This window comes from Pelophylax lessonae, assembly GCF_965119305.1.
Source record: "Pelophylax lessonae genome assembly, chromosome: 10".
NCBI lineage: Eukaryota > Metazoa > Chordata > Amphibia > Anura > Ranidae > Pelophylax > Pelophylax lessonae.
Window position 1 is genome coordinate 11239619 of NC_138777.1, and position 23499 is coordinate 11263117.

The window sequence follows — 23499 nt, forward strand, 5'->3', positions numbered from 1 at the left end:
AGCTATGTTGGTTAGATCTCCCACAGCCTTCATTGTCAGTATCAGGACTATGGCTGGGAGTAGGTGTGGACAGGGAGGGCAGCAGGTAACCATGAAGCTATGTTGGTTAGATCTCCCACTGTCTTCATTGTCAGTAACAGGACTGTACTTGTCCAGGAACTGTAGGCTAAAACTTATCTGATGCTCTTGGGAACTGTGTAGCACCTCATTTACAGGCAGTACAGGTCCTCGGCAGCAATATGCAGAATTATATCTGTCTCCTATGTGCGTTCATGGATTTTGTGGATAAATGACCATTATCTGATTTAAAAACACTTAAGACCAACCCGCGGCATAGCTTAGTTTATATGTACTCAATGACCATCACAACTGTTGTGGTGGGTAAGGGGTGGCTTATTCTTTTTTTGGCTTCTAAAGTCTCATTTTAAATCTGAAACTCTCTCAGAATTGACCACTGATGCTCACCGATTATCGTTTAAGTTTCTCAAGCAACACAGGTGCGAGCCCTTACACTCCCGGGGTTCAGGAGAGGTACGGATTATGTCCTGCATAGCTGTACAATATTTTGCAGCCGACACCAATCCCCCCCCCAACCAGCACCGGTTAACGCCAAGAGCAAGGCAAGCAGTATAGTCAGCAACTATCTGCAGTGAGGTCATCTTGTGAAGGCGGAGTGTCCAGCACGCCATTTTTTTTTTTTTTTTTCGTGTTTGGTTACAGCAGCATAGGCAGTGAACTCTCTTCCCCTCCAGCTCGGCACCATGAGGCCCGTTCTGTCTACAACTTAAAAACGTTTTCAGTGTTTTGGCGTTACCGCCGCTTACAAGTAGTGCAGCCATATTTCTTACACGTTGTCAAAAACAAAAAAAAAAAAAAACGGTAGTTGGAAGGGTGACCTGCACCCCCCCAAAAAAAGTCTATAAAGTGTCTCTTGTTCCGCTGTCTGTTGAGGCAGCGGAGTGGTGTCAGAGCGCGGACTCCAGCGAAGAGTCCAGGATGTCATCTTGGTGACTGTTGCTGTTGGAGTCGCTGTCATAGCTCTGCGGGCTGGAGTAGTTGGCGGCTTCCTGAAGCCTCATCAGCATGTTCATCTGGAAGAAAGAGACGAGAGGGAGCAGTTTAATAAAGGGTCATAGGGGTGGACTGCATGCGCGCCCCCCCCCCCCATTTCAGTTATGCCCCCCTCCCAAAGCCCCATGACCAACTTCCCCTCCACCCTGGAAGAAAGAGACGAGAGGGAGCAGTTTAATAAAGGATTATGGCCATAACTATAGGGGTGGACTGCGCGCCCCCCAAGATTTCAGTTGTGCCTCCTCCCTCCCAAAGCCCCGTGACCAACCCCCCCACCCTAGAAGATCTGCCTGGCTGATCCCAGCACAGAGGTCCTCCTTCCCACACTACAAACAGTACAGTGTGTAGCTGGATGCTATGTTGCAGATCTGACCTGTGAAATTCTGGCAGTGTAGCTGCAGTAGCCAGATCCACACTGCGCAGATCATGGCTGTGTGTAAAGCAATGTGATCTCAGCACTGTTAAGTGCCCTGCCAGCAATGACCCCGTGTCCTCTGCCTCTCCAGCAGTGACCCCTGCCTTAAAAACCAATAGTGTCTGTACACTGCCCTGCTGACATTTTTTTACTGCACCCCCACATCAAACAGGCTTGACCTGGCCTTGTGTGAAATACCATTGCATTCTGCTCTAAGAGCCCCTAATCTTAGTCAACACTTGCAATGGGACAGTTGCATCTAAACATTACCTATCTGAAAAGTCAATATTTGCATAAAGATGGGGACGGAGCAAAATATTTAAAATCTTAAGGAACAAGGAGGTGTGTGCACTTGGGGTGCAGCTTTTAAGTACTCAATTTTAATGACCTTGCACAGGGCAAAGCAAAAGGTTTGCTTTACTCCCTCCCCAGCACCATGTACTCACCTTTTTCGGATTCCCTGCTATTTTGTTTTGTGGCCAGGACCAAGACCAGAAAGCCATGCATAGGCTCCAAACTGACTGGTCTGAGCTAACACAGGGCTATGGACCCCCCCCCCTCCCCTGCCCCATGTGGCTGTGCTAGGCACCTAACCTGCTTGCTGGTCTAAGCAGTGTCAAGGAGTGGAGCTTCATGGAAGCTGTGACATTAGTTTGTTGCATTTGCTTGAGAAGCATCTTGCTACCTTTGCCTCACACAGATCCTGCCCCTCGCCACGACTCCGACCCAGGAGTATAAGTAAGACAACATGCCACTGATTACCAGGAAGCACAGACTAGGTAAAAGGAAGTATTTGAGGAAATCTGTGCTGAGGAAAATACATACTATAAGCTGCCCATGCTGAAGTCCTTCTGAATTTGGTAGGGGCCTGGCTGTCTGACATCTTGGGCATTGAGCCAGAACAATCCAGCCTCTCCAACCCTCTTTCTAAGCCTTTAAAACCCCGAAGTAGTACAGATTGTGAAAATGGTAGTGTCCCCTTACGTTTGTAGCCACTTTTCTCATTAGTGGTCATTGGAAGAAGGGCCCCTTTCTCTTTGGTTGTCATTAGACGAAGGGTCTCTTTCTTATTGGTGGTCACTGGAATAAGTTTCCCTTTCTCTTTGGTAGCCATTGAAAGAAGTGTCCCTTTTCTTATTGGTGATCATTGGAAAAAGGGTCTATTTATCATTGGTGGCCAGGAAAGTAACCCTATACATCAGTAAGCCAAGGGAAAGGATGTCGCTCAAACCGCCCCGATGTAGTCAAGGTAAATGGCCTCAGTTGACACCGCTGCAGCCAAGCCCACTACTGCATTTCACCACTCCCACCAGGGGCTTGGCCACATAGCCCTAGTGCATGCGGCAAAATGCATCAGCTGAGGCCATACACCGATTGAGCGGCTTCCTTTCCCTCGGTTTATCCACACTTCTAAATTGGTGTTCTCGGATACCTGCTCTTGAGCTTTGAGTACTGGTGAGGAGTTTCTCAAGTCTCCGGCTTGGTGTGGCGCTACCAGCCTTCGTGATCTATACAACAGTAGCCATTGTAGGTCATTAATGGCCAGAGAAGTAACCCTATACATCAGTAAACCAAGGCAAAGGATGTCGCTCAAACTGCCCCGATGTTGTCACGGTAAATGGCCTCAGTTGACACCGCTCCAGCCACGCCCACTGCCACATTTCACCACTCCCACCAGGGGGCTTGGCCACATAGCCCTAGTGGGCGGGGCGAAGCGCATCAGCTAAGGCCATACACCGTTTGATCGGTGTCCTTTCCCTCGGTTTATCCACAGTTCTAAATTAGTGTTCTCGGCCTGCTCTTGAGCTCTGAGTACTGGCAAGGAGTTCCTCAAGCCTCCAGCTAGGAGTGACGCTAACAGCCTTCGTGACCTATACAACAGTAGCCATTGTAGGTGGGAGATCAATCTGTTTCTGTTTAAGAAACAACTTCTGGTGGGACAAGCCTGCTCTAGAATCCACGTCGAGAGACAGAATAAAATATCAGTTAGATGTGTATTGTCTCCTTACCAGTGGATCTCCTTCACCATCTCCAGATGGAGCTTGCTTGCTGGAGGCCCCCTCCCTTGGCACAGAGTAACCATCAAATCCAACATCTTCCGGTCGCAGTTGCAGCAGTGGTGGCCACTCATGTTGTTGGGGAACAGCGGACCACGGGTACGTGTCCATGACCCACTTAGCAGGATCTTCCCATGGTGCCCTCCTGCCGTACAACTAGGTAACAGAGGATCAGTGATCAAAATGGGAGTTCTGGACAAACATGGCTGCCATTCAGTCAAGCGAGAAAGATGAAAATTTCTTACCTGCAGCCCCTCCCTGACAGCTTCCAGTAGATATGGAATGATCGAGTAGTTCCAGAGATCTGTAAACCAGACCCTAGAGCCGTCCACATCCATGGGGCAGGAAAGGAACAAGCGGGGACCTGCAATAACAGTTGGGACAAAATTAAAAACCCTTAAAACACGCCAATATTTATTTTTCAAAAGCCATAAATTAAGTCTTTATTCAGAATTGCACCTCATTACTGAAATCAGACTTTTAAATGGGAGTGGCTTCTCTATAAGCTGACGGGCAGAAAGGGAAGGCACTCATACAGGCTTACAGGAGGGAGAGAACTGAGAGGAGATTACCGTAGTAAGCGAGGCAGTGTCTACATAAATGTTGCCTCTAAAAGCGGTTGTCACCCTGATTTTGCTATGCAGACATCTGGCGCACACCCGTATTACTATACAAATATTTAATCCAGTAAAAAAAAGTCTTTAAAAAAGAGGTTACGTTGGTGTATTTGGCGTTTCATTCATTCCATACGCAGTTACTTTATACACATTCCTCATTTACTCATAATACCATCATGTGGCGGTTTAGAAAATTACAGCTGCTCAGACTCAAACAGATGCTGGCAACCCCAGGCACCCAATGCCATTTGCACTGGCACTCGCTACTATTGGCTGGAACTGACAGCTTACTGGGCTCTCCGCTATAAAGTATTTCCTTTCCTCCCGCCTGCCTCCCTGATATCACTGAAAGGCAGATGAAAGCAGAAGACATTGGTGTCCTCCACAGATGAACATTGCACACCTAGAGTTCCTAAAGGTACGGGGCTGATCTAAGGCCTAAAGCATTGGTGCTCCACCTGTGGCCCTCCAGCTGCTGCGGAACTACAAGTCCCATGAGGCATTGCAAGGCTGACAGTTCCAAGCATGACTCCGAAAGGCTGAGGCACAATGGGACTTGTAGTTCTGCAACACCTGGGGGGGCACAGCTTGGCCACACAGGGCCCACAGTGCATGCACTGGAGCTGAACATGTTTGGTGTGAGCACCAGCTAAGTTTTGCACTCATAGTTGTCAGGGGCGGCTGGTGCATTAGGGGTGCAGGGGCCCCGCCCCCCATCCATGTGTCCGACCCCCTAATCTACATGCAGGGCACCGGACACATGGATTCCAATGGGGTTTTTTTTTTTTTTAAGCACGTGATTAGACCCAGAGGCTCTAATAGGCTTCAAAAAAGGGTGGGCTTGGGGCGCAGAGCACTTCGCCCTGAGCCCACCCAGTTGTGTGACAATAGCGAATAAATATTTGCTATTGTCACACGGATCCTCCTCCTGGCCAATCCTGATTGTCAGAAAGGAGAAGCCATGCCATTGACCAAGGAAGAGGAGGGAGGAGATGCAGAAGACTGAGGGAAGCCGCCGCTGCTGCTGCCTGTCCACATGTCCAGGGTGAGGGGTGAGTGAGCCGGTGACAGGTGTGCGGACTGGTGTGGTCCAGGAGGGGGGAGGGGGTATGGTGTGCGGGCTGGTGTGGTCTGTCTGCCGCCCCCCCCCCCGTCACATGGAGCACCAGCCGCCACTCATAGTTGTATTGTTAATAGTATGTTAAACCCATTATTACATATTTGGCATTAGCAAAAAAAAAAAAAAACTAAGCTTACAACACAATGGTTGTCTATTAATGCTTGAAAACATGACACAATGGGGTCTATTTATTAAACATATTTTACATGAATGTCAGAATTTGTGCAAGCTGAATGAAAGGACACCAAAAAATGTATATTTTTCTCATAGAGGTATTCTAGGCATTAATCTCTTAGAAAAATGACGATTATTTTTTGTTTCAGCTTGCACAAATGCTTCTGACATTCACGCAACAGATGTTTCATAAATATACCCCCTAATGTGGAAAAGGTCACTGACCTCTATTCTATATATATCAAACTACAAATCCCTAAGCCTGCATTGCCATCTGGTGGCAGTCTGAGTGAATCACAGTTGTTCTGACCAGCCAAAAATAATTTTACAATAGGCGTGCACACAAGGCACACCCTGATCACCCTGTGCTGTGCACATTAATGGGCCATACACACTATACAATTGTCTTTAGATTTTTTCCTTTAGATTTACCAAAACCATATAATATGAGGTCAAATCTTAACACTTTTAATTTGTATGCAATCAGGCCGGCCCTTGCACTACATAGTTAAAGGTAAATCTAAAGGAAATCTAACAACAAAAGTTGTATAGTGTGTATCCAGCTATAGAGAAAGAGACTGGGAAATCTCTGTCTTCAATCCCTTTCTCTATGAGATAGTGAAAGTGTGATATGAGGGGTCTGTTTAGACCCCTGATACTTCACCAAAGTCCCACCAAAGCCCCCAAATCGGTGCTCCTAAAAAAAAGAATTGTAAAAAAATGATTTAATATTTTAAAAATAATAAAAAAATACAATTTTAAAAAACAAAACTACTGACACCAATCTCTGCTCTACTGACAGGTCCATTGCATGTGTGCATTAGCTTTAGAGTGCACATCCTAATGCGTTAAGGCTGCGCACACCTATAAATCTTACTCTCCAGTTACAGAATAAGTTCCTTTTGGAGCATTTTACACACTTATAGAGTGCAATGTGTAGCATAATTTAGCACTTGTTCTCCTCAACCCCCCCGGATTTCCCTGTGATAGCGGGCAGGGGATCCCCTCCTTGCACCCGCTGTCACATTTTGTAAACAGCGCAGCTGTGCAGAGCTCCGCCCACACAGCTGAAACATACAATGAGAGGACTATAAGTCCTGTCTGCCACCATGGCACCGATGAACACGCTCATAGTTCATTCACAAGCCCTGCAGCTTTCAAACTGCTGACCCATACAGAGGTATGGCTGAAAGCTGTAGAGCGTGTCTGCAGGAGTCTGACATTGCACTGGTGATTCACTGATCTTGGGTGCAATGATTTATTATTTTACCTAAAAGGGGAATTTAGCCTTTATATTGGGAGAACAAGACCCATCATGCCCCATGGCTACAGCCTTAGACAGGTAAAACATACAGTAACTTCATAGTCAATGGACAACTGCATTCCCAAAGCCTCCCCTCCCCGACAATCTATGACTATTCCATCCAAACACTCACCGATGGTGACATCTGAGGAGCTATGAGCCTCCAGGAAGCGGTTGAGATGTTGCCACACCTTAGGGATCCAATCAATGATCTTCACCAGCTCCACGTTCCGTACTCGGTTGGTCATTTCTGTTTCGATCAGCTTCCGGCGGAGGTAGCGCCCCAGGAAACCCTTTACCGGCTCCGTGTGGTTGGCGCAGAGCACCCATCTATGTAGGTAACAAGTAAAAACAAAGTCAGATGAGATTTATCGAGAACATGATCAAACTCTAAAAATGTAGTATGGAGGGAGAATCCTAACAAGGGTGGGAATGATTACTGGGCGTAGCCCCTGGTGGACGGACGCATGCGCAATTGGGAAGAGCGGCGGCCATCTTTTGGGTTGGAAACGAGCATCACGCCGACCTTAGCACACTATGAGATGCTGCTGCCACTCTGCATTTGTGTAAGCCTTTATGTTTATCTCTAATTAAAATTTATGAAGCATAATACGCTATGAGGGTGTTCCTTTATGTCTTCGAGATAATTAAAGATCGGCAGGTGACATATCAGTTTCCAGTGAGAAGGGAGAAGATTGTGTTTCAGATCCTCCGTTTATTATCTGCTGTTTTGCCTCTTAAGACCTATCCAGGTCTGTTGGTCTGGTAAGGGCATATCAGATTTTTTCCGGTGGTGGATTCACTATATACTTCTCCTCACTATCAAGCTCGCTGGTGTGATGCTTTAGTTTCACTTGGACATTTAATTTCTGATGGACTGTTCATACTGTTTTCCATTAGTAGCGCTACACCCCCCACCCTCATTTTTATTATTGATTTCCTTTCAAAATCATTTGTTTAGCTGCTTCATATATATACTGAGTTTAATGTTGTTTTATTAATTTATGATCTTAAATCAGCGCAGCAAAATCCAGATTTTTACTAAATGACCTGCATACGTTGGAAAACGTGTGCACCTGTACATTTGTTGTAATCAGGATTTGTCTTTCTACATTATACTTTTTTTGTATGAAGATTCTGTATACCATGTCTTTTAATAGTTGTTCACTATTTGTCTATGTGATTTTAACATGATCTATTAAATATATTTTTTACATGTAGGTTTGTGGTGGCCTCCAAAATCCCGCCACCCTAGGGGGGTTTTCTCTTGTTTTGTTACATTGGGATGTCGGCCAGGAAACACCGAACTCTGTGGGGATGAGTAATTTTCCAAATGGCCTGCCTACGCCATACTGAACAAAAAAAAAAAAAAAGGCTGACAATTTTGAAAAAAAACAAAAAGTTTTACTTTCTGCTATAAAACATATCCAATAAAACAAATCCAATTTTTTCATAAATTTAGGCCAATATGTATTCTGCCACACGTTTTTGGTAAAAAAAATAAAATAAATCTCAATAGGCGTATATTGATTGGTTTGCGCAAAATTTATACTATGACGTATACACTGGATTTTTTTTTTTTTTTTTACACTGGCAATAGTGGCGGTCAGCAATATCACAAGACAGTGATATTGCGGGGCACAATTTAACACTAACTGACACTTTTGACACTTTGTGGGAACCACTGACATTAATACAGTGATTGGTGCTAAAAATATGCACTGTTACTGTATTAATGACACTGCCTGGAAATGGGTTAAACATATATAGCGGTCAAAGGGCTAACTGTGTGCCTAGCCAGTATTTGTGTACTGTGTGTGCTGCTTTTACAAAGGAAAGTGATGGAATTTTTCCCTGCTTTGCAGAGACACAAAATCCATCCCTTCCCCCATCAGAATGGAACTCTGCCTTGTTTGCATAGGCAGTATTCTGTTCTGTGTCTCTGCCCGATGATCGGCAGGTGCTTGCAGACATCCGGTGCCTGGCACCCGCACATTGGCTTCTGCTGTCAGCAAAAACGGACCGCGTGCGTGCCCCCTACGAAAAAGTGCAGAATCACACACATATATATGTGTATGTGATTCTGTGTGCGCAGGAGGGTCGCCCTGTAGCAGTAAATCTGCTATTGGGCAGTCTTTAAGTGGTTATTGGGGGAAAAATATATTCAAAATATATTCTCAATATCCACCTATCTCGGTGGAAATTATTAGTTATTGAGACAGGTTTTTTTTTCCTGCTCAATTAATATTTTGCCACTTTAACCTTCTGCTATCCAGAAAAAAAAAGATCAGACATACCTGAAGTTGTGGTGGAGTTGCAGGTTGGGCGTGGAGGATGTTGCCTGGTTCATGGTGCCAATGATGTATGGGCTGTAGGGAGAATATGATTAAGAAAAAAATATGGAATTTAAAACATAATGGCATTTGGTCTTCACTCAAAAAAGCTGAACTCCAGAAGAAGCAAATGTTGCCTAAATCTATTATTAGTGATTTGTATTCTTCCTGAATCTCAGTGATCTTTGTTTATTTTTTCCAGATCTGTAAAGTAATCCAGTGTGAGACTTTTCCTTCCTGTAATAAAGACCGCTCACTGCTGCTCTCTCTCCTTGTGCAGAGTGACTGGTCTTGTCTCTGCCCCCTCCTGTATTTTTCTGCAGGCAGCCTGTAGTGGGTGGAGTCTGCTGTCCCCTCCCACAACTCAGCTCTCTCAATTTGTGCAGCAAGACCGGTCTTGACTCCGCCCCCTCCTATGTTTTTCTGCAGGCAGGCTGCATTGGGTGGATCCTGCTGGATCCCTCCCACAACTCTGCTCTCTCACTTTGTGCAAGGAGACTGGTCTTGTCTCCGCCCCCCCTCCTGTACTTTTCTGAAGGCAGGCTGCATTGGGTGGATCCTGCTGGACCCCTCCCACAGCTCTACTCTCTGCACAGGCCATGTACAGCATAGTAATGATGTCACTGCTACTTTTACAGGGTGAGCACAAAGTGGATTTATACCCTTTGTGGGTGTTAAGGAAAATATTTAAATTAACGTTTTTGTGCCTAGAACACTGGGAATAATAGACAAGGACAAAGGGAGGCATAGCAGAATCTTCTTGCGGTTGTTCCTGGTCATTATGACCAATGTCATATATACACAATAGAGAGAAAGGCAATAACTACCCTCTGACCAGGAACTAGTGACATCAGCAGAGCAAAAGGCAAGCTGGGACTCAAACTTCAGCAGTCAGTTACTAGTTAACAAACCAGTTTCATAAATATAATTACTGTATATAAGATATATGGAAGATATATATATATATCTGTGCTGTTGTAACAAAGCCCCATATGAGCAGCTAGAATACTGAACATAATTACCATTTGTGGTATTTGCAGTTCAGAAGGCCATTGAAGATATCCCCCAGGGAGCTGACATGGTGCAGATTATCCAGGATGATGACCAGAGGCATGTCCACCGAACTGTTCGCACTGTTACACTGATCGGCCAGGTTGGAGAGATACTGACGCAGTTCCTGCACAACGAAACAGGAAAATGTTGGTGAAAACTCACAGACATCACCAGGGCCGGACTGGGAATAAAATTCAGCCCTGGAAAAAATGTCATACCAGCCCCATAGCACTATTATACCGGCCCAACAGCATAGCGCCATTATTTCCTTGTTCATAAAAAGGAAAACCATGCATTTTAAAGCAAATTTGAAGAGTGTATTATACATAGATAAGATAGATATGAAAGCATATAGTGCTTTATATATAAAAGAGCAAATTCTAGTTAAAAGTGGTAAAAGTGCGGACATGGTAAAGGAGATGTCATAGGCTGTGCGGACATGGTACAGGACATGTCAGGGGCTGTGTGGACATGGTACAGGACATGTCAGGGGCTGTGTGGACATGGTACAGGACATGTCAGGGGCTGTGTGGACATGGTACAGGACATGTCAGGGGCTGTGTGGACATGGTACAGGACATGTCAGGGGCTGTGCGGACATGGTACAGGACATGTCAGGGGCTGTGCGGACATGGTATAGGAGATGTCAGGGGGTGTGGAGACATGGTACAGGAGATGTCATAGGGGGTGTGGAGACATGGTACAGGAGATGTCATAGGCTGTGTGGACATGGTACAGGAGATGTCAGAGGCTGTGGAGACATGGTACAGGAGATGTCAGGGGCTGTGGAGACATGGTACAGGAGATGTCAGGGGCTGTGGAGACATGGTATAGGAGATGTCAGGGGGTGTGGAGACATGGTACAGGAGATGTCATAGGCTGTGTGGACATGGTACAGGAGATGTCATAGGCTGTGTGGACATGGTACAGGAGATGTCAGAGGCTGTGGAGACATGGTACAGGAGATGTCAGGGGCTGTGGAGACATGGTATAGGAGATGTCAGGGGCTGTGGAGACATGGTATAGGAGATGTCAGGGGCTGTGCGGACATGGTACAGGAGATGTCATAGGCTGTGTGGACATGGTACAGGAGATTTCATAGGCTGTGTGGACATGGTACAGGAGATGTCAGAGGCTGTGGAGACATGGTACAGGAGATGTCAGAGGCTGTGGAGACATGGTACAGGAGATGTCAGGGGCTGTGGAGACATGGTATAGGAGATGTCAGGGGCTGTGGAGACATGGTGCAGGAGATGTCATAGGCTGTGCGGACATGGTACAGGAGATGTCACAGGCTGTGCGGACATGGTACAGGAGATGTCAGAGGTTGCAGACATGGTACAGGAGATGTCAGAGGCTGTGCAGACATGGTACAGGAGATGTCAGAGGCTGTGCGGACATGGTACAGGAGATGTCAGAGGCTGTGCGGACATGGTACAGGAGAGGTCAGAGGATGTGCGGACATGGTACAGGAGAGGTCAGAGGCTGTGCGGACATGGTACAGGAGGTGTCAGAGGCTGTGCGGACATGGTACAGGAGGTGTCAGAGGCTGTGCGGACATGGTACAGGAGATGTCAGAGGTTGCAGTCATGGTACAGGAGATGTCAGAGGCTGTGCGGACATGGTACAGGAGATGTCAGAGGTTGCAGACATGATGAGGGGGGTGGGATGAGTGGCAGCAGGGGTGGTGGTGAGAGGGGTGGAATCAGTGGAAGCGGTGGTGATGGTGAGGGGGGTGGGATAAGTGGCAGCAGGGGTGGTGGGATCGGTGGTGGTGGTGAGGGGGGTGGGATCAGGGGTGGTGGTGAGGGGGTTGGGATCGGTGGCAGCAGGGGTGGTGATGAGGGGGGTGGGATCAGTGGCAGCGGTGGTGGGGATGAGGGGGGTGGGATCGGTGGCAGTGGTTGTGAGGGGGGTGGGAATCGGTGGCAGTGGTGAGGGGGGTGGGAATCGGTGGCAGTGGTGGTGGTGGTGACGGGGGTGGGAATCGGTGGAAGTGGTGGTGCTGGTGGTGAGGGGGGTGGGAATCGGTGGAAGTGGTGGTGGTGGTGGTGAGGGGGGTGGGAATCGGTGGCAGTGGTGGTGGTGGTGAGGCGGGTGGGAATCGATGGCAGTGGTGGTGAGGGGGGTGGGAATATGTGGCAGTGGTGGTGAGGGGGGTGGGAATCGGTGGCAGTGGTGGTGAGGGGGGTGGGAATCGGTGGCAGTGGTGGTGAGGGGGGTGGGAATCGGTGGCAGTGGGGGTGAGGGGGGTGGGAATCGGTGGCAGTGGTGGTGAGGGGGTGGGAATCGGTGGCAGTGGTGGTGAGGGGGTGGGAATCGGTGGCAGCGGTGGTGAGGGGGGTGGGAATCGGTGACAGCGGTGGTGAGGGGGGTGGGAATCGGTGGCAGCGGTGGTGAGGGGGTGGGAATCGGTGGCAGTGGTGGCGGTGGTGGTGAGGGGGGTGGGAATCGGTGGCAGTGGTGGTGAGGGGGGTGGCAATCGTTGGCAGTGGTGGTGAGGGGGGTGGGAATCGGTGGCAGCGGTGGTGAGGGGGGTGGGAATCGGTGGCAGTGGTGGTGAGGGGGTGGGAATCGGTGGCAGTGGTGGCGGTGGTGGTGAGGGGGGTGGGAATCGGTGGCAGCGGTGGTGAGGGGGGTGGGAATCGTTGGCAGTGGTGGTGAGGGGGGTGGGAATCGGTGGCAGCGGTGGTGAGGGGGGTGGGAATCGGTGGCAGTGGTGGTGAGGGGGTGGGAATCGGTGGCAGTGGTGGCGGTGGTGGTGAGGGGGGTGGGAATCGGTGGCAGTGGTGGTGAGGGGGGTGGGAATCGTTGGCAGTGGTGGTGAGGGGGTGGGAATCGGTGGCAGTGGTGGCGGTGGTGGTGAGGGGGGTGGGAATCGGTGGCAGTGGTGGTGAGGGGGGTGGGAATCGTTGGCAGTGGTGGTGGTGAGGGGAGATTGGTGGCAGTGGTGATGGGGGGTGCCATCCTCCCCACCGCCACTGCTTCCCCCCATCCTATTAGGGAGAAGATCTGTGGTGGTCTGGTGGAGGTCGGAGGATGGGATAAATAATTGCACTGCAGTCTGCTGATTTTTTATTACTAACTTGGTCAGACAGGGTGCTGGGCTGCTGGGCTGGCGTCCGTGTAATGGGTCCCTCGGCGCCGTCACCGTGACCGTCCGTCTTGCTGACAGTCACATGATCCATCGCCGGCCGGCGCCGCGCAGCCGCTCCCGCCAGATCTGACGTCATGCCGCTCATAGCGGCTGACGTAGTACAGACTTCACTTCACCAGGGATGCAGCAGCCGCGGCGCGGTCCCAATAGCGGCCGCATCTTAAAGCGGCCACAATAGCGGCCGCGTCTTAAAGCGGCCACAATAGCGGCCGCGTCTTAAAGCGGCTACAATAGCGGCCGCGTCTTAAAGCGGCCACAATAGCGGCCGCGTCTTAAAGCGGCCACAATAGCGGCCGCATCTTAAAGCGGCCACAATAGCGGCCGCGTCTTAAAGCGGCCACAATTTTAAAGCGGCCCCAGGGCCGGCGGCCCACCGGGAAATTTCCCGGTATCCCGGTAGGCCAGTCCGGCCCTGGACATCACTTCTATGAATTGAGAACACATTGAGGTAATCGATGTATCAGGGACATATAGAGGACATGTAGAGGTAATCGATGTATCAGGGACATATAGAGGACATGTGGAGGTAATCGATGTATCAGGGACATATAGAGGACATGTAGAGGTAATCAATGTATCAGGGACATATAGAGGACAGGTAGAGGTAATCGACGTATCAGGGACATATAGAGGACATGTAGAGGTAATCGATGTATCGCATCTTAAAGCGGCCACAATAGCGGCCGCGTCTTAAAGCGGCCACAATTTTAAAGCGGCCCCAGGGCCGGCGGCCCACCGGGAAATTTCCCGGTATCCCGGTAGGCCAGTCCGGCCCTGGACATCACTTCTATGAATTGAGAACACATTGAGGTAATCGATGTATCAGGGACATATAGAGGACATGTAGAGGTAATCGATGTATCAGGGACATATAGAGGACATGTGGAGGTAATCGATGTATCAGGGACATATAGAGGACATGTAGAGGTAATCAATGTATCAGGGACATATAGAGGACAGGTAGAGGTAATCGACGTATCAGGGACATATAGAGGACATGTAGAGGTAATCGATGTATCAGGGACATATAGAGGACATGTAGAGGTAATCAATGTATCAGGGACATATAGAGGACATGTAGAGGTAATCAATGTATCAGAGTTATATAGAGGACATATGGAGTTGTGTTTGATATGCGTTATATGCGTTAATAAATACATAATTGCTGTTGATTGTTGAAGGTAATTCACTAGGCGTTTATGTCCTCCTTTTTTTCTCTATAAAGAGCAATAATGTGCAGCTGCATGTATACAGCAAGTGGCTGAAAAGAGCTGTTAAAGGATAAGGTCACAGTGAAAAGTCATTTCTGATTGGTTGCTAAGAATAACTACACTTCACACATCCCTCTGTCATGCTTGATAAGTCTGCAGCCTGGTAAGTTAGGTTTGCAGCTTCCTATAGAACCGATATGACAGTGAGGAATCCGTACCTTGCTGGACTTATGATCCACATTAAAAGTAGCAATGATGCCATCACTTAGTTCCCGCCCCTCGCGCAGCACCATGTACTCAGACAGTCGGTTAGCTAGGTAGGTTTTACCCGTCCCGCTAGGACCGGACAGGATAATCCTCCGATGTTCTGTTAGCAGTGAGACGTATCGCTGTAATATGGGGCGAGGAATCAGCGTTTCAAACACCAGAGCGTCCAAACTGTTCTCAGAGAGACCTAAAACAGAAAAAGAACAGAAGACAACATTACCCTCTAATAGCACAGAATTGCATTGTGTTAGTGGCAAAGCTTTTTGGACACTTTGGCAGATATCTGAGACAACATCTGTAGATCTTCCCCTAAAACCCTAATTTCTTGTCTGCTATGAAAGCCTGATACCATCATATGGCATTGTGATGGCCATTGCAGTTGGAAGAATTGGGAATTTTGTTTGTGTGACCTTTCCCCTGGATGCCCCCAATATATGAGAAGCCGCCATGTGATTCAGCTTGCCAGCAACTACGTAACACTAAAGTTTTAGTTGGATTAGGCCTTTATGGTGAACCTGTCTATCACTAACAATGCAGGCCACCATCTTGTGGGTTTGAGGTATATAGAGCTTGAAATGTGGCCTTTGACAACACCAAGGGGATTTACATGATATCCAGTATATGTAATGCCAGAAAAGGAAACGAAGGTCAGAGACTGTGGAAATGCTACAGGTTAAGTTGGAGACTGGAGACATACTGCAAGAGACATATTACATGGCACCAGCAGAAAGCATTGCTATTACCACTTTATAGATGAGTGCGCTCATTCCCAATACAGGCTACTGGGGTCTGAGGGTACTAAAGGGCTGTATGTGGCCAGTGGTGTATTTTGGTTCTGTGCTGCCCTAGGCAAGACTAAATTGCCCCCCCCCCCCCCCCCCAATCTTAATTTGTCCCACACCAGCCATGGTATATCGTTCTCGTCTCAGGGTCTGATGAGGAAGCTGTAGCCATTCACAGTGAACAGCTGTGGCTTCCTCATCATTCCCTGAGACATGATTCGTCCAAGTGTCACATATGTGGTCATTGGAGCAGAGGATGGGGTTAGCAGGACTTAGGACATGGTCAGCAGGGCAGAGGATGAGGAGACACTGATGAGCACTGATAGGCAGCACTGATGGGTACTAAAAGGTGGCACTGAAGGGCACTGGTGAGGAGGCACTGTTTGGCACTGATCATCAGGACACTCTCAACACTCCCACAACTGGAAGACCTCGCTGTAGCCATCATTCAGCTACAGTGTTGTCGTCTGGGGGGGGGGGGGGGGGCGGCACCGCCCCCCTGAAAAATGCCATCCAAGGCAAACCCCTTATTTTCCTCACGCAGGTACGCCCCTGCATGTGGCCCTGGGGCCACAGGTTGAGTACCAGGGGGTTAGAGGGTAACACTTTGGGCATTTTTATCACCTCATCTATCCCAACATTTTTGACATGCACAATAATTTAATGAATACAAGGATTCAGCAATTAATCAAAAATGTCACTTACCTTTTAATGTGAGGGCGATGGTGTCATTTTCACCCACCAGATACCCGCAGGGAAGGAGTTCCGGGGTTCCCACAGTGTTTGTCCGTTTGATTTCTCCGATGCTGTAACCGGTTACACTCTCAGAATTGAGTCCTAGCTGTGTCACTGGATCCACGTGTACAATGTACTCCTATAAGAACATCACGCAGGTTAGGCTTTGTACATGAAAGTGCATCATCCGAAGCCACGTGTTAAACACAAGGCCTGCGGCCTGAATTAGACCATTTCATGTGGCTCTTCCACCTCTCCTGTGGCACCCCCTTGTCTCCGCCCCCAACTTGTCTCAGCAGTCGGTAGCAGAGAGGACAGAACTCCTCCGCCTGATCCTGCACTTCTCTGTGAAGCTGCGGAGAGGCACGTCACTGCCCCCCCCCCCCCCCCTCATCTCAGCAGTCAGCAACAGAGAGTAGGACAAAACTCCTACAGATCTCTGTGTAAGGGCAGGTGAGCTGCTCTGGACATCTAGCCTTACAGAAACAACCGGCCCTTTGAGGGCAACCATGATGCTGAACCTTTTTTAACCGCTTAGCGACCGCCCGCTGCAGTTATACTGTGGCAGGCAGCCGCTCCCCGTGGCTCATTCGGCAGTGGCAATCATTCCCCGCTGAGAGAGAAGAACGGTCAGCTGTTGTACACACAGCTGACCGTTCTTCTCTCTGGAATGATCACAGAGCTCCTGTGATCCTTCTATATAGGAACACAGGTCTCTGTGATCATTTCACAAGCCCTGCCCCCATACAGTTAGAAACACGCCCCTAGGTACACATTTAACCGCTTGATCATTTACTGTGTTAACGCCTTCCCTGCCAGTGTCATTATTACAGTAACAGTGCATATTTTTAGCACTGATTACTGTAGTAATGTCACTGGTCCCCCCAAAAGTGTCAAAAATGTCAGTTACGGGTCCGATCTGTCCGCCACAATGTTGCAATCCGGCTAAAAATCGCAGATCGCCGCCATTACTAGAAAAAAAAAAAAAAAAAACAATAAAAATGACATAAATCTTTCCCCTAGTTTGCAGACGTGATAACTTTTGCGAAAACCAATCAAAATATGCTTATTGCGATTTTTTTTTTTACCAAAAATATGTAGCAGAAAACAAATTGGCCTAACGTTAAAAATACTTGATTTTACATTTTTTTTTGGGAATGTTATATAGCAGAATGTGAAAAATATATTTTTTTTCAGAATTGTCGCTCTTTTTTTTGTTTTATAGCACAAAACATAAAAATTGCACAGTTGATCAAATACCACCAAAAGAAAGGTCTATTTGTGGGAAAAAAAAGTATCACATGATCTGCTTTTTGATCCACAAGCAAATCATGTGATACGTTTTAGATATACTGCTTTTTGTATATTACTAGAGATGTTACATATATATATATATACACACACATATGCCATATTGTCTGTACCCTAATAAACATGTTTTATTATATTTTTATTTTCTCTAATGCGTTACTTCTGTTGAGATATAGGCACAGTTAAATCCCCATTTCCAGTGTTGGCAGTTTATTGCCCTATGCTTCCTTTCCCTTCCCCCATCCCCATCCTTTTAGTCGCCTGCCAACCTGGCTACACTACTGTATCACAATTTTTTATAGGGGACGGTGCCAGTTGCTACACATTTAGACCATTCTTCTCCATACAATCTTCTACCTTAGATTAGATAGTACTTAAGAACTGGTGAAGGGGGAGTGTCTGAGCCCCCAAAAGAGCTGGCTTTCTTATTCTATTTTTTTTCCAATAAAATACTATTTTGGACCATTAATTTGGCACCCTTATTGTTTCTTACATATTTGGGCTTTTTCAAAGACCCCTTACACAAACAGTGAACACAACACTTCAGGGTCTTATAATTGATAATATTTTACCTTAAATAACCGGCGTACAACCCCATCCAGGACATCCCATTTGGTTTTGCCACCGACACCAATACAGCCAATAAGAAATATGCGAGGCCGGCAATCCTGGAGAAGAAGCATAAGGAGATGTGTGAGATATACAAAGAACCACAGCTTCATTACTTCTGTCACTGCTCTAACAAACAAGGTGGGGGGGGGGGCATTATATATCCTGCACTACCTTTCCTTTGTTTATAACAACCTCAATTCCAAAAAAAGACATCTAGGACTTATAACCAATAACTTCCTATTATACTTATAACCTCCTACCACTGGCACTATTGTCTACTAGCTCCAGTAATCACAAACCTTACAGAATATTATAGAAAAGTCTGGTTTTACGGTCTGTTCTAGTACTGTCTGAGCCTAAGGCCCTGATAAAAAGGGACTGTTCTGGCTCTTGGTCGGGTGTCCCTTCTGTGCTTTAATTCTCTAGGTCAGGGATATGCAAACTGTGGCCCTCCAGATGTTGCAGAACTACAAGTCCCATGAGGCATAGCAAGACTCTGACAGCCACAAGCATGACACCCAGAGACAGAGGCATGATGGGAATTGTAGTTTTGCAACAGCTGGAGGGCCAATGTTTGCATATCCCTGCTCTAGGGTCTAGAACAGGGGTCTTCAAACTATTGCCCTCCAGTCGTTCAGGAACTATAATTCCCATCATGCCTAGTCATGAGTCTGAGTTTTACAATGCCTCATGGTATGTGTAGTTCCGCAACAGCTGGAGGGCCGTAGTTTGGGGATCCCTGGTTTAGAATAACCTGTAAAGAGCATGGGGGTTGTTTTACTAAAACTGGAGAGTGCAAAAACCGGTGCAGCTGTTTAGAGAAACCAATCAGCTTCCTTTTTTTTTTTTTTCTTGTAAAAGCTTACTTGAACAAGCTGAAGTTAGAAGCTAATTGGTTACCATGCAAAGCTGCACCAGGTTTTGCACTCTCCAGTTCTAGAAAATCAACTCCAATGTGTAGTAGTTTTGCGAATATTTTCTTAGTTTCTGGGCTACAACATATAGAAAACATTCTCACTTTTAGCCAGTAGGGGGAGCTCTAAATAACTTTTTCAGGTTTTCAGGGCTATGTTTCCTCCCCTCCCTCCTGCCATGTTGTTCAAAGTTTCAGTTAGAGAGGGTATAAAAGCAGATAAGGGTTGATTTAATAAAGGCAGAAAGGCTGTTCACTATACAAGGGAATTTTCCCTTAGCTTAGCTAAGTGAATAAATTGAAGCTCTATTGACTTCCATCTCCCAATCATGTGCAAGCAAATATATTACTTTTTTTTAATGTTCTTGAATTTTTTTTCCCCTTTTGTTGGTTGAACTAGATGGACTTTGTCTTTTTTTAAACCAGACTACCTTTGTAACTATGTGATTGGGTATTCTTGGCTTGGTAATTGTGAATTCACATTGCAAAGTGAACAGCCTCTTTGCCTTTAGTAAATTAACCCCAAAGTCTCTGCTGTGGTCTTTTTTTCCTGTTATTATTGCCGTATGTCCCTTCTGCTTCTTATTTCCTCTTCCTAGCAGTGGAAGAAAATGTGTGAAAAAAAGTGTGAAAATTTTTGGGGGGGCAGAAAAAAAACAACACTCCCCAGGCGGGACGGCCGGCTGGCAATCAAATCTACCACCCCTCCCTCCTCCTGGGACGGACGGACGGACGGACGGCCGCCTGGCTGGCTGCCCAGCCGGACAGCCAGAATCCTTACCTGCTCCTTCCCCTAGCGGCTGTGAGTCTCCTCCGGCTGTACGTCCCCTCCCTCTTGGCCTCAATGGCCAGTAAAATCACTTCTCTTTTTAGCCAATCAGGAAGGGGGTCTCACGACCCGCTTCCTGATTGGCTGGGAGGAGAGTCAGTGTGATAATAGCAAATAATCATTCAACTGGGTGGGCTCAGGGTGCAGTGCTCTGCACCCCGAGCCCACCCTTTTTTGAAGCCTATTAGAGCCTCTGGCTCTAATCACGTGCTTAAAAAAAAAAAAAACAATCCCCCATTGGAATCCATGCGTCCGGTGCCCTGCATGTAGAATAGGGGGGCAGGAGCATGGATGGGGGGGGCGGCACCCCTGCGCCCCCAATGGATGCGCCGCCACTGCTTCCTAGGTCACATTCCTTTCTTTCTATTATGACGTATAATGCTAAAGAGTAGCCTTCATCTTTTATCTGTCCCCACATACACGGCTCCAACATCATTCATGTTAACAAAACACAGATAGGCCGCTCAGCACACCCACCTCTCTCCATTTCACCTCCTCCGAGAGGCTGACCACAATCTTGACATGGCGGCTCTCCTTGCGCAGGGTGCCATCGGCAGAATCCTCCAGCAGCATGTCTGAAAGGGAAAAGGGAATTGTTAGGAACAGGGGTGCAACTACCAATCTTGGTGCCCCATAGCAACATTTTAAAGGGCCCCCTTACAGGAACTGGAGCAAAGTTTTATACACCTTCAAATCACATCCAGATTGATTTTGTCCAACAATTTATGTAAAGCTTTCATGAAGGAGGGTCCTACAGAACCCCTAACATACCACATTGTTTGATGCGAATTTCTCCTCCGGTTTCACTTCAAATTTCCATAGCAGCTGTGATTTAGATGAAGTTCAACAGAGGAAAGATATACCTGTGCTCAAATCCCAATAGCGGTTTCATTGCATAGTTTTCTGGAAAGGGTGTAGCAGTGTGCAGAGGGGTCAATCCAGAATTTGTAGAGTTAATATGTGGTCACACCCCTTTAGCACCTGATAGTTTAACCACTTGCCGACTGGTCAGGTTGATTGTACTGCGGTAAAGTGGCTCGTTCCCGTCCAGCGACGTAGACCTACGTCGCTGGACTCCTCCCCTTGTGGGCGGCGCACGCACGCCGCCGGAGGCTCGCTCCCGCTGTATTCAGTCACAGCGGGAGTCGGGCCAGGGGAGGAGCGGCGGTGATCACCGCCGCTCTTCCCCGATCGTCGGGGAATCGAGTTTGGAGATCCGCCCGCTTGTGTAAACAAAGCGGGCGGATCTCCTAAGTGACAGACAGTGACAGATTGCAGGGTTCAGCATAGCTGAACATCCGATCTGTCCCTGTGTCACTCAGTCACCTCCCCCCACACACGTTAGTAAGCACCAGGCATACATTAACCCCTCCCTCTCCAATAAAATTAACCCCTTCCCTGCCAGTGTCTTTTTTACAGTAACAGTGCAGATTTATAGCACTGATTACTGTAGTAATGTCACTGGTACCCCCAAAAGTGTCAAAAATGTCAGTCAGGGGTCCGATCTGTCCGCCACAATGTCGCAGTCCCGCAAAAAAATTGCAGATTGCCGCCATTACTTGTTAAAAAAAAAAAAACACTAAAAATTACAGAAATCTTTCCCTTTGTTAGTAAACGCAATAACTTTTGCGCAAACCAATCAAAATACGCTTATTGCGATTTTTTTTACCAAACATATGTAGCAGAAAACAAATTGGCCAAAAATGTAAAAGAAATTTTGATTTTTGCATTCTTTTTGGGGGGAATTTCATATAAAAAAATTTGAAAAATATTGTTATTTTTTCAAAATTGTTGCTCTTTTTTTGTTTATAGCGCAAAAAGTAAAAATCGTAGAGGTGGTCAAATACCACCAAAAGAAAGTTCTGTTTGTGGGAAAAAAAGGACGTAAATTTTGTTTGGGTACATCGTCGCATGACCGCACAATTGTCAGTTAAATTCGCACAGTGCCAAATCGCAAAAAGTGGCCCGGACGTAAGACAGCAAAATCCTCCGGTGGTAAAGTTGTTAATACATGTACATGCTATTGGGATTTGAGCACAGGTAAATCTTTTCTCTGTTGTAACGCAGCTCAGTGACCAGATCTGAACCTAGTTGCTCCCCCCCCCCCCCCCCCCGGGTCTTTATTAGGGGCTGACTGGCAACTTTTGAAGCCAACAGGAGCAAGGAGGGATCAAGGAGCTTTATTTAACCATAAGCGTGTTTTGGTAACCAGGGGAGCCCACAGAGTCAGTATCCAGCAGTCCTTACGGGGACAGTGCTACAGGTGCTATTCAGAGAACACTTTCCAATTTCTCAATAAATGCAAAGGGGGGATTTATTAAAACATGAGAGTGCAGAATCTGGTGCAGCTCTGCAGGGAAACCAATCAGCGTCCAGGTTTTTTTTTTTTTATACAAATTGAACAAGCTAAAGTTAGAAGCTGATTGGCTACCATGCACATTTGCACCAGATTTTGTACTCTCCAGTTTTAGTAATTTAAACCCAAAGTGTTCTCTGATTGGACAAGATGGAGATTGTGACATCACTGCCCTGCCTCTCTATCGTGTCCAATCAGAAAATGCTTTGCAGTCAATGAAAAAATGCAAAGTGTTCCCTGAATTGCAGCCATGCTGAGTGAGTAAACCACCTCCTGTGTTCACAATGCAGCCGGGCAGCTGCTTGGCACAGGACCCGGAAGCTAGTGGGGACTACAGTAGCAGCGGTACCTATTACAGCGATTTCCATCCTCCGGGTCCAATGTAACTATGCAAAAATTGCCATATTTGGAATTTATTTTTAAGCCTGACTGAAGTTTTCTTTCAGAGAGCAATGTGTTAAAGGGAAGATCCAATCAGAATTAAAGCGAACCTTCATTGTTTTGGAGTGTGAAAGGCTTACAACCTCTCTCAAACTTTAACCTGTTCCGGACCGCCAACCACATATATACTGCGACAGGGCGGCCCTCCTGTGCAAGCCGACGTAGGGCTACGTCGGTCGCGCACAGGCAGCTAGGGGGCGAGCGCGTGCCGCCGGCGGTGCACTCCCTTCGCCACTCGGCAGCGGGGACTCCGATGCATGGGGCAGGAGGCTCCGATTGCCGCCTGACACCCGCGATCGCTCCCCGATGAGAGAGAAAAACGGTTGGCTGTTGTAAACACATCTGACCGTTCATCTCCCTGGAATGATCACAGAGCGCCTGTGATCCTTCTATGTAGGATCACAGATCTCTATGGTCATTCCATAAGCTCTCCCCTATACAGTTAGAATCACTCCCCTAGGCTCACATTTAACCCATTGATCACCCACAGTGTTAATACCTTCATTATTACAGTAACAGTGACTATTTTTATATTTTTAGCACTGATTACTATAGTAATGTCACTGGTCCCCCTACAATTTCTTTTTCTGCTTTACTGAATAAACTGAGATTCTAACAAACATCACTGATGACCAACGTGTACATATACAGCACACAGCTCAATATTTCATGTAACTATAGATTCACCGGCCACTTTATTAGGTACACCTTGCTAGTAGCGGGTTGGACCCCCTTTTGCCTT

General features: G+C 47.2%; 1 protein-coding gene across 5 annotated transcripts in view; it reads right to left on the minus strand.

The window, feature by feature from the left end:
- Window positions 1-325: 325 nt before the first annotated feature.
- The window catches only part of NAV2 (neuron navigator 2), a 713755-nt gene continuing 690581 nt past the window's right edge, over window positions 326-23499 (minus strand). For all 5 annotated transcript variants that reach the window (XM_082270274.1, XM_082270271.1, XM_082270272.1 and 2 more), the window contains 10 exons: window positions 20438-20535; window positions 18179-18274; window positions 16266-16434; window positions 14730-14965; window positions 10113-10267; window positions 9055-9126; window positions 6891-7087; window positions 3789-3907; window positions 3496-3699; window positions 326-1091 (listed from right to left, as the gene is read on the minus strand). In XM_082270274.1, coding sequence (XP_082126400.1) covers window positions 966-1091; window positions 3496-3699; window positions 3789-3907; window positions 6891-7087; window positions 9055-9126; window positions 10113-10267; window positions 14730-14965; window positions 16266-16434; window positions 18179-18274; window positions 20438-20535 — 1472 coding nt within the window. In that variant the 3' untranslated portion in view covers window positions 326-965. The remainder of the gene's footprint in view (window positions 1092-3495; window positions 3700-3788; window positions 3908-6890; window positions 7088-9054; window positions 9127-10112; window positions 10268-14729; window positions 14966-16265; window positions 16435-18178; window positions 18275-20437; window positions 20536-23499) is intronic.